The 11,911-nt window shown below is 39.5% G+C and overlaps 2 protein-coding genes across 9 annotated transcripts in view; one reads left to right on the top strand and one right to left on the bottom strand.

Annotated features, from left to right (window-relative positions):
- The window catches only part of LOC137125533 (uncharacterized), a 223,963-nt gene that overhangs the window by 110,198 nt on the left and 101,854 nt on the right, over positions 1-11,911 (bottom strand). The window lies entirely within an intron of this gene.
- Positions 1-11,911, top strand: part of LOC137125538 (uncharacterized) — a 119,326-nt gene that overhangs the window by 1,807 nt on the left and 105,608 nt on the right. The window contains exons 2-5 of one of the 3 annotated variants that reach the window (XR_010914155.1): positions 528-632; positions 942-1,042; positions 1,589-3,450; positions 6,555-9,118. The exons of 1 other annotated variant lie outside the window; for it this stretch is intronic. Coding sequence is in view for 1 of the 2 variants with exons in the window: in XM_067501167.1 (XP_067357268.1) it covers positions 528-632; positions 942-1,042; positions 1,589-1,696 (314 nt within the window). In the remaining variant the exon portion in view is untranslated. Of the gene's footprint in view, positions 1-527; positions 633-941; positions 1,043-1,588; positions 3,451-6,554; positions 9,119-11,911 lie in introns of those variants that run through there. One more of the 3 variants, XM_067501167.1, reaches the window with a different exon arrangement.

Genomic DNA, 11,911 nt, shown 5'->3' on the forward strand with positions numbered 1-11,911 from the left:
GGGGAATCTTGGTTGTAAAAATTGTTCTTTTCTGCCAGAACAAAAACTATCTTGTAAAGGGGGGCAGCCAGTTTAGCTAATCCTCAATAAAGTGCCTGTAATAGCTGCCAAAACTAAGAAAAGACCTGGAAAAGACCTGTGTCCTGACACAGCACCTGATTCAGTCAGTCACAGCTACAGTATTTGAGTCCATATAGAGACACATGCAGCTTTCTGCTGATACAGTTTGGACATGTGGTTTAGTAATATATGAATCTTTCACATGGATCAATGTCATGTTTTTACGTAGGTAGAAATCTGAAATGTACATTCTTGGTGCTTACAATGCAGGGTTTGTATTGTCTGAATCCCCCTGAGCAAGAAAAGAAAAAAGAGTCTGTAACTTCACGTCAGCATCAGCATTGACCATGATGAGCTTTTTAAGGACTGAGCACATGTGAAATATTCAAAGTTGTATGATGTGTCCTCTAAAGCTGAGAGCGCTATACAAGTGCAGACCATTTACTTTTTCAGTCTTTCTTCCCCAGATGTTGCTCCCAGTCCACCAAACAACGATCAGCAGCACGACGTGATGTGTCAGAATAAGGTTGTGATATGCAGCTCATACGTCCTGAATGTCTTCCTCTTACTGGGTGAGTCTGTGATTAGTTTAAAGTTGTTCTCTTAGCATTTGGGGCCTTATTAGATTGGTGCTAGAGCAGACAGGAAGCATGAGGGACGATGCTCAGTGTTTTTCTGTGTGCATTCTATCACATGAGGAAGATCATTAGATTCCTAACTGAGTTGGCCACACTGTGAGCTACAAACTATATCTTGTGTATTTTACATATTCATCTGCAGAAAACCCAGCAGGTGGTGAGTGTATATATAGCAGAGCGTCTTGGTGTTTGAATGTGAAGTGGAATCAGTTTGAAGGTGACTCACCTGAGGCTCTGCTGCAGGTTTGCTTTGTTCACTGATTTGGTTGAAGAAGAAGAAGAACTGTAGCCGTCAGGTGACTCATCCTTCACCTAATAACACAGGAACTCTGGATTCACAGCAGGTGAACAAACCTATTTATACTGTCACAGTACTAATACTTCTAGTACTACTGCAGATAATACTATTGCTACTACTATTTCTGATGCCGTTATCTGTTACAGTTACTGCTTCTACTACCTACTGCTGCTACTCCTCAGTACTTCTGCTGATAATGTTAATGGTACTAATACTAGTTACTGCTATATCTACTAGGAGATGCTGCAGATTTTACTACTATTCTAACTACAACCTGCTATCAGACCAGTTTTGTTCTGGGACCCACTCCTGTACACAAACATTAAAGCTAAGGAAGCTGTGGACTTGACACATCTGTGTCCTACATTTATTAGAGATGGGAAAAAGCTGTTTAAGTCTTAAAACCTCTTAGATTTTACTTCTTAGATTTAAGAGAGATGTCATCAAAAATCAAAAACCATGACCTGGGTCACTGAGGATCTCCACACTTTGGTTATGTAATACTGTACTAGATCTCTTTCTACTAGTACTATCATTTCTATGAGTGGTACTACTCCTGTGTGGTACTCAGTACTCTTCCTGTGTGTTGCAGTATGCAGAGATCCAGTTCCCCCCCGTCAGAGCCCCCCCACCTGCTGCTTCTTCAGAGTGTACTTACTCCAAAGTTCAGCTTCCTCACTCAACTAATCCTGGACGCTGACAGAGACACCTGGACTGTACCTGTACACCAGGTCTTCTCACCTGTAGAATTAATGTTTGACCTTCACACAGCTGGGACAAAGGACTTCCTGTTCCACTGTCAGTCTGTGAGACAAACCTGTGAGAGGGTTGGTTTTGTCTCACAGGAAGTCTTCTTGTTGCTTGTCCACTTGTTTAGTTGGACACTTAACTTGTTTGTCTGTGTTTCTGCAGTGAAAAATCCCTCAGTCATGTGAAAAAGAGCATTTTTATTTTTACGTTATGTGGAAAAGTAGTTGTTGCTGTGTTGTGGTGTGTTGTGGTTGGTAGGAGGTCACTTTTCTTTCTGTGCTGCTGTTGACTAACTGTCAGATATTATAGCAACTGTTCAGTTATGGAGCCAATAAAAAAAGTCAAACCTTTGAAAATTACCATTAAAAGTTGGTTAAACTAATTCTACCTGCTTTGTCTTATCAATGATTCATAAAAAACAAATTTGTGTCTGCAAAAGAACCAAAAACATAAATGAGAAGTCAGGAAAAGAAACTGTTACATTCACCGAATTTCTCCAAAAGCTGATTAGCTCTGATGTTCTTAAGCTTATTTTAATGAGCTTAAGTGTTGAATTAGTCAGTGTCACAGTGAAATACGTCCTGTTTCTCTGCAGTTTACAGGTTTTAGCTTCAGAGCATTTTCTTTGTTCAGCAGGGTTTTAATGAGTTTTCAATACTTGCAACACCTTTATTTTTGCACCTCACTGTTTCCTCTCACAGTCTCTACAGAGCTTGGTGAAGACGACAAGCTGAAAACACGTTGGTCAACAAACTGCAAGTGTTTCTGGGAGTTTGAGCTTTTTTAATTTGGCTTAACTCATTTGTCCGTGCAGACGTCCACGTTCTGCCTGTGCATGAACCAGAACTAGTTGCATGCTTGTTTTCATGTAGTGCAGCTACAAACAAATGAAGCAGCTCTTCTTCCTGAAGTCTCAGGTAGAAAACACTTTGTGGTCATTTTGTGTGTTTCTCCTCACTTTGTACTGAGCTCTTTCACTGTGACTCAGTGCAGAGGTTCTGGTCCAGGTGTTTCTGACCAGATTAAATGTTAAAGAGCTTTGTGATCCACCACAGTCATTACACAGCTCACTGCAGAGTCATGTGAAGGCAGCAGTTATCTGCTCTCTGCAGACTCTAACACTGATCTTATCTCTGTTGAACCCTGTCTGCTCTTAGATTATTGTGCAACAAGCAGCGTTGGGTTCATCACCACAGAAACCTGTCATTTTATATGAATAACCCTGCAGTGTCTCCTGTTCTCTGACAGGCTTTTAGAGACAGACACAGAAAATTCAATTCAATTCAACTTTATTTATATAGCACCAATTCACAACAAAGTCATCTCAGGGCACTTTACAGAATAAAGTCAAGATTATAAAGATGTATAAAGAGAGAACCCAACAATTACCCCTGGAGCAACCCATAGGCAACAGTGGAGAGGAAAAACTCCCTTTAACGGAAGAAACCTCCAGCAGAACCAGGCTCAGGGTGGACGGCCATCTGCCTCGACCGGTTGGGGTGAGTGGAAAGGGGAGAGAGAAAAGAACAGAGCAACAAAAGCAACAACAAAACATCTGGCAGATTGGTAGGACCAGTAGCTGCACGCTGGAAGACACACAGCTTCAAAGCCGGGGGACACCTGGAGAAAGGGACAGAGAGAGGGGGACAGAGGAGGACAAAGACAACTACGGGAGAGAACACACAGAGTTAACGACATACAGTGGTGAGAATTGCGGGGTGAGAGGAGAGGAGAGATGGTCAAGAGGAGGAAAGGAGCTCAGTGCATTGGGGGGTGGGTCCCCCAGCAGTCTAAGCCTATGGCAGCATAACTATAACTAACTATATGCTTTATTAAAGAGGAAGGTTTTAAGCCTAGACTTAAAAGTAGAGAGGGTGTCTGCTTCTCGAATCTGAACTGGGAGCTGGTTCCACAAGAGAGGAGCTTGATAGCTAAAGGCTCTACCTCCCATTCTACTTTTGGAAATTCTGGGAACCACAAGTAGGCCTGCATTCTGAGAGCGAAGTGTTCTACTGGGATGATATGGTGCTATGAGATCTTCTAAATATGATGGAGCCTGACAATTCAGAGCTTTATATGTAAGAAGCAGGGTTTTAAATTCTATTCTACATTTAATTGGAAGCCAATGGAGAGAAGCTAGTGAAGGTGAAATATGATCTCTCTCACTAGTTCCAGTCAGCACTCTTGCTGCAGCATTTTGGATTAATTGCAGGCTCTTTAGGGAGTTACTGGGGCATCCTGAAAGTAGGGAATTACAGTAGTCCAACCTAGAAGTAACAAATGCGTGGACCAGTTTTTCGGCATCACTTTGAGACAGGATGCTCCTAATTTTGGCAATGTTCCGTAGGTGGAAGAAGGCTGTTCTAGAGATTTGTTTTATATGTGAGGTAAAGGACAGATCCTGGTCAAAAACAACTCCAAGGTTCCTTGCAGTAGTACTGGAGGCCAGACTTATGCCATCTACAGTAACAATATGGTTGGACATCATGTCTTTGAGATTTTTGGGCCCAAATACTATGACTTCAGTTTTGTTCTGAGTTTAGAAGTAAAAAATTGTGGGACATCCAGGCCTTTATGTCTTGTAGGCTTGAAGCTTGATTAACTGATTTTTTTTCATCTGCTTCCATAGATAAATATAGCTGGGTATCATCAGCATAACAGTGGAAATTTATGGAGTGTTTTCTAATAATGTTGCCTAAAGGAGACATATATAAAGTAAAAAGTATTGGTCCTAACACAGAGCCTTGTGGAACTCCATAGCTAACCTTTGTGTGCATGGAGGATTCATCATTAACATGAACAAATTGAAATCTATCAGATAGATAAGATTTAAACCAACCTAGTGCAGTTCCTGTAATTCCAATTTCATGTTCCAGTCTCTGTAATAAAATGTTATGATCAATGGTATCAAATGCAGCACTAAGATCTAACAGAACAAGTATAGAGATGAGTCCATTATCTGAGGCCATGAGAAGATCGTTGGTGACTTTTACCAGTGCTGTTTCTGTACTATGATGAATTCTAAATCCTGACTGAAAGTCTTCATACAAATTATTCCTATGAAGGTGATCACATAATTGTTTTGCGACTACTTTTTCAATTATTTTAGAAATAAAGGGGAGATTAGATATTGGTCTGTAATTGGCTAAAACACCTGGGTCAAGACAGGGTTTTTTAAGTAGTGGTTTAATTACAGCTACCTTATAGGCCTGTGGTACATAGCCTGTTTCTAAAGATAGATTGATGATATCTAATATGAACGTATCTATTAAGGGTAAAGCTTCCTTGAGCAGCTTAGTTGGAATAGGGTCTAGCAGACAGGTTGTTGGTTTAGATGAGGTAATAATTGAAGTTAGCTCAGAGAGATCTATGGGTAAAAAGCAGTCTAACAGGGATTGGGGCCTTATCCATGATTCTAGCACTGCTGTACATGAAGATCTATCTCTATTTTTTGGGGGGAGGATCTGGTGAATTCGTTCTCTAATAGCTACAATGTTATTCATAAAGAAAGTCATGAAGTCATTGCTGCTCAGAGTTAAGGGAAAACTAGGCTCAACAGAACTATGGCTCTTAGTCAGCCTGGCTACAGTGCTGAACAGAAACCGGGGGTTGTTCTTGTTTTCTTCTATTAATGATGAATAATATGCTGTTCTGGCATCACTGAGAGCTTTTTTGTACATTTTTAAACTATTTTTCCAGGCTAAATGAGATTCTTCTAACTTTCTGGAACGCCACTTCCTTTCTAACTTTCGTGTTTCCTGTTTTAAGTTGCGTGTTTGTGAACTATACCATGGAGATCTCCTCTGCTGGTTTACTGCCTTCTTTTTTAGAGGGGCAACACTATCGAGTATTGTACGTAGTGAGGGTGCAGAATTGTCAACAAGATAATCTACTTGTGCAGGAGAAACATTAAGGAGACTACTTTCCATTGTATTAACATATGGTAAAGCAAATGATGAAGAAATAATTTCTTTAAATTTGTTGACAGCTTTTTCACTTAAGCGTCTGCTATAGTGGAATTTTTCCCTAACTGCTGTATAGTCTGTTATTGTAAATTCAAATGTTATTAAAAAATGGTCAGACAGAAGAGAGTTGTGAGGAAAGAACAGAGTTGTGAGAAAACAGGTCACACACTCAGCACTGTGTCCGTTCTAGTGAAGCGAAACTATGGGAACATGGGAAGATCAGCTGGACTTCATTTGAAATGTTGCAGTATATGGTGCAGTACATGGATGTCAGGATTGGTAACTTCACTTCCTCCTTCAAGCTTTTATTTTGAGGTCACTTCCTGTTCGTGGTCCCTTAACATTCACTTTGCTTCACTAATCACTGGTAATCAGTTTCACCTGCTCTTATTACTCTGTTCATATACCTCCTCAGTTCCCTCAGCAAGCTGCCAGATCATCTGCTTTCTCAGTGTGACTTTCCAGCTTTCACTGAGTTCATCCTACTCTCTTTCAGGTGGTTTGGACCATGCTGCGTGGTCCAAACCACCTGAATCTGAATGATTAAGGATTATGAGTACTGTTATCTGCCCAAGAAGAATCAAGATGCCCACAAGCCCTTGTAAGCACGTCATTATAAGAAGAGGATTTACCACACTATGTCTTGGCTGTAATCAGGCCATGCACACGTTTTTACCAAGCCATGTGATTATCTGCCTACTACTTTATACGAAGCACAGAGCTAAGGGATTTTGAGGTTTTGATATTGTGTCAGTAAAGAGGAATTTGGTCTTTTCACATCAGGGATTGGAGATTCACCAATAGTTCCACACACTCACTACCAGGTCTGCCTCTGTGTTGCAGATCCAGACCACTACATCTTCCCGAGTGGACCCTCCTCCCATCATTTACCTACCCTTTTTTCAAATCACTCATCCTCGCTGCATCTAAAGATCTATCTACACGGCCAGGACCATACTCCACTCTTCCCCATAAGACCCCTGCTTCTCCTCCAGACTCCGCTCGTCGTGTCCTGGTGGAAACGTTGCTGTACACAGCATGTGGTCGCCTGCTTCTGGTCTCCGTGACCTTTTGACCCACATTGACCTGTTCAGTGCTGTTAGTGTTGTGGATGATCTATTTATGGTCTATTTCATGTAGAAACCATTTGTTCATCTTTTGAAATGAATCATCACCTTTTAAATCATGATGCATTAGTTTCTAATCTCTTATATCTACCAGTACAATAAAAATACTGCTTGTTATAAGTATTATTAGAGCTAAACTTTACTGAAGTATTTGGATGCAGTACTTTTACACTGATGAAATGTGCTCAGAAAATGTTCTGAATACTGTGTATTAGTGATCATTGTTCCTGCTGTGACTCACTGGTTACACACAGTGAAGTGTTGACCACAGCTGCAGACAGGAAACACAAAGTGAGACTGAGGTCACAGCTTCTTCTTTTTCTTCTTTAATGTCTCCATCTCTGTTTTTATCTTAATAAAACTACAGACATTTTTTCACATTAATTTCTCTGTTTACACAATCAGTCAGCAAATGTATTTGCTGCTGCTACTGTACATTGTAGTACTACTATTATTAGCCTCTACTTCTGTTAGTACAGCTACCATGAGTAGTATTACATCTGATACTGCTGTGTTTGGCCAAATGACTAATATTACCACTCAAACTGCTATTAGTACTACTAAACACCTACTTTTACTACTGTTGCTGCGAGTACTGCAAATGATACTGTGTTAGTGGGCAGAAAAACGTAAATAACAAACAGAAAATTTATTTCATTATTTATTTATTGTGGTAAAAAACTCCAGTCATATATATTTGTGTGTGGCTAAAGTATGTGAACCCTTTAACAGCCTCTCTATCAAACATCTTCAGGTCTTTCCACAGTATTTCTAAAAGGTTTAGATTTGAACTTTGACTCAGCAGAACCAGAACATCACATGTCCTCTGCTTCAACTCTGTGTCTTTTTTTTACAGTTTGTTTGTCCAACTCAGACGTCACAGCTCCATCCATGATGTGAAGCTGTACTGGTCCAGAGTCAAAGGCAGATCCAGGTCCTGCTCTTATACGTTATGACTGCACAATGCTCAACTGTTCAGAAAAGACATAGACAGACCTCATTTGCTGTTATTTGCTGCTGTATTCATATTTGTCATGTTGAGAAAATATATCAAACAAATATTTACATCCAGTGAAATGACAGTGTCATCTGCAGTTAAAGTGAATCACTTGTTATAAAGTTACGGAGGCTTAATGTTGTTCTCACTTCTGCAGCTACACAGTTTCTGCAGACTGAGTTTTTACACCCACAGAGCTGCATCGTGTGTGTGTGTGGGGGGGGGTGTTATGGTGCACACTGCTGTGTGGTCAGGTGGTGGGTGAACGGCCTGCTCATCTCTAAAAACAGAATCACAGAAAAAAACCCTGCAACCAGAATATTAATGTCTCCAAGTTTGATTTGCAACAATCTTTAAGTGACACTATAGTCATGTTGTTCCAGGGGCTCTGTGTGAGTCTCTGGGTCTCAGCGAGGGGGAAATGGCTTCTAAGATTGGCCACATTTGTAAGAACAAACAAACCTAACGAGTGAATGTGCTGAATCCACCTCTTCTTGCTGTGTCACTTTGACCACCAAAAAGCTGCAGACGAGCCCTGAGCACTTTGTTTAATGGTCATAGAGCTCAGTTTAAAGACAGACAGACTGAAACAATCTCATGATAAGAAGCCAAATATAAAACTAGAAAAAGGCAATTTCCAAGGAAATTACGTGGGAGAGCTGTTAAGTCGCCCGGTAGAGGCCGACCGCTCAGAAGCGGCTGAGAGCAGAGGCGTTTGTACGTTCAAAGCCGCAAACGCTGAAGAGAGATAAATACAAACAAAAAGAGAAAGAAGAAGATGACAAGAAAAGGAAAAAATCCAAAATCCCAGGAAAAGTTGAATTAAGAAAAGAAAAAAGTAGAAAGTAACAATGGAGGAAGTAAATAAGTAAAAAGTTGATATTTAAAGTGTAAAGAAGCAGAAAAAGAAGCAAAGTAAAAAGTTGCTATTGAAAGTGTAAAGAAAAAAGTAAGAAGTGAAAAAGCAACAACTTGATTAACAAAAGTGGAAAGAAGTAGTAAGAAACAAAGGAAAAGGTAAATATTCCCAAAGTTAAAAGAAACAAAGAAAGAAGCAAAGTAAAAAAGTTGCTATTAAAAGTGTAAAGGAAGAAGTGAAAAAGCAACAACTTGATTAACAAAAGTGGAAAGAAGTAGTAAGAAACAAAGGAAAAGGTAAATATTCCCAAAGTTAAAAGAAACAAAAAAAAGAAGCAAAGTAAAAAAGTTGCTATTAAAGTGTAAAGAAAAAAGCTAGAAGTAACTAATTAGAAATGAAGGAACCATTTTAATGCTGAAAAACTGTTGAAAAAAAAAAAAGTTGAAAAGAGCTTTTAATTTGAAAGTGTGTTTCCTGTCTGTGTCTGCGTGGTAGTTTGTGTGTCCACTGTAGGGAGACTTCAAAACAAACTCATTTTAGCATTTAAATGCTAAATAATTAAAATAAGAATGATAAAAGGCTTTTATTTTGAAAGTGTGTTTCCTGTCTGTGAGGGTGTGTGTAGGGAAACTTCACCACAAAGTCATTTTAGCATTTAAATGCTAAAAAGTGGATAAAATATTCTGAAAGGCTTTTATTTTGAAAGGGTATTTCCTGTCTGTGAGGGTGTGTGTAGGGAAACTTCACCACAAAGTCATTTTAGCATTTAAATGCTAAAAAGTGGATAACATATTATGAAAGGCTTTTATTTTGAAAGGGTATTTCCTGTCTGTGAGGGTGTGTGTAGGGAAACTTCACCACAAAGTCATTTTAGCATTTAAATGCTAAAAAGTGGATAACATATTATGAAAGGCTTTTATTTTGAAAGGGTATTTCCTGTCTGTGAGGGTGTGTGTCTGTGTGTGTCTCCACTGTGTATGTTGAGGGAGAAAAACTCAGGTAAAGTGTGTGGACACAGCTCTGAGGCTGATTACATGACGTCATGCAGCTGTGTCCGTTACCATGACAATGACTGCTGCCCGCTGCCTGCCTGCTGAGTCATGTGAGCCAAATGCAAAGGCAGGCTGGAAAAGTGCTGAGACTATGCCTCGCAAAATGCTCAAAATATGAAAAAGTATTAGTCCTATCGAAACAATTCAAAAACTGTGAGTGACAAAAGGCTTCAATGAACACACTGATGTACTTTATTTGAAGATACTCCATAAAATGAAGGCGTGGTGGTGATTGGTAGTACTAAAGGCCCTGTACAATATAGAAGTGAAATCAGAAAGAAAAAAAAATTTTTTTTGAATTAAAAAACGAGTTAAATAACTGACCACACGGTGGCGCTAGAGAGCCCACACTGTAACATGTGAAGCATTTCATCATGGGGCAGCTTTCCTGAAAGTTTCATAACAATATCACGTGTAGTTTAGGAGATAGAGCCGTGTGAAGATTGCTCTCATAGACGGCAAAAAACAAATCATACAAATATTCATAATAATTATTGTACATCAGCTGTCAGCCCACAGAGTAATACATCATCTCTCCTAACTGTACTTAACATATTACAGTTGGAACCATGTTTCTAGCTGTAAGCGTGTAGGACTAGTAGCATGTCAAAACAACTAACATAAACATGCTGATAACTGACCACACGGTGGCGCTAGAGAGCCCACACTGTAACATGTGAAGCACTTCATCATGGGACAGTAGTAAACAAGGTTTCATAACAATATCACGTGTAGTTTAGGAGATATAGCTATGTGAAGATTGCTCCCATAGACGGCAATGCAAAGTAAAAATCATACAAATATTCATAATAATTATTGTACATCAGCTGTCAGCCCACAGAGTAATACATCATCTCTCCTAACTGTACTTAACATATTACAGTTGGAACCATGTTTCTAGCTGTAAGCGTGTAGGAGTAGTAGCATGTCAAAAAACGCTCAAAAACATGCTGATAGCTGACCACACGGTGGCGCTATGGAGCTCACGCTGTAACATGTGAAGCACTTCATCATGGGACAGCACTGCACAAAGCTGCATCATGCTACCATGTGTAGTTTTTGAGATATTGCAGTTTAAACATCACTTCTATAGACTTTCCATTCAAAAAAAAATGCATATTAATATTCATAATAATTACAGTACATTAGCTATCAGCACACAGGGTAATAGCACACCTCTCCCAACCATGCTTAACATGTTACAGTTGGAACCATGTTTACAGCTTTTAGCACTTAGGACTTTTAGCATGCCGAAAAACGGACGGAAGAATCCGGAATAATAATAATAATAATAAAAAAATTAAATACTGGAAACAACAATAGTGTGATTGCTTTCAGCAATCACACTAATAATAATAATAATAATAATAAAGAAAAGGATCTCAATAGTGTGAGAGCTGTGCTTACAGCTCTCCCACTAATAATGTAAAAATTGTTGTTGTGAGACAGTGGAAAACGTCATGTGAGGAAGTTCATGTGCTGTGATTAAAAGATCCTAAATGGAGCCTGAGCTGTAAAAGATTCCTCAAAAAGTGACTTTACCTTCACGTAAACAACTGGAACTGAGCTCAACAGAAGGCCGATCGTTTATCAGGACATAGTCGTCACAGCTGGAATCAGCTCAGTATCAGTTCAGTACTAATTTTTACTATTTTCAGAGACATTTTGAAACCGGATTAATGGGTCCAAGTAACACTTTGTTCCTGTGTATTTTTAGTCCAAGACAACTGAGAAACTGTTGAGGATCCTGAAACCACATCCTCCCTCAGACTTCACCTAAAGTCTGATCTGAGCCATAAACAGATATTCTACATCCTTCATTATTCATCACTTCAGTAATATCAGTCAAACTACAGCAGTACCAGGTGTCAGTGGTAAATGGCCACTTATATAGTGCTTTTATCTAAAGCACTTTACGATGTTGATTTCTCTCTCTCACAAGGTCGTCGTGAAGGTCGTCTGATGTCACTATGTGAACAGTTGTGGTCAAACGTTGGTCAAAAACCTACAGAACCAAAGTCTGAGCTTCTGTCTGTTTATTCGATTGGCTTTTCATCATAGTCGTCTGTTAAACTTTAGTGTGTTTTTCGTCCTAAACACGTGATGCTGGTTGTGATCAACATGTGTCCAGACACACACAAACTATCCTGTGTCTAAATGCTAGG

The sequence above is a fragment of the Channa argus genome, chromosome 4 (genome assembly GCF_033026475.1).
Source record: "Channa argus isolate prfri chromosome 4, Channa argus male v1.0, whole genome shotgun sequence".
NCBI lineage: Eukaryota > Metazoa > Chordata > Actinopteri > Anabantiformes > Channidae > Channa > Channa argus.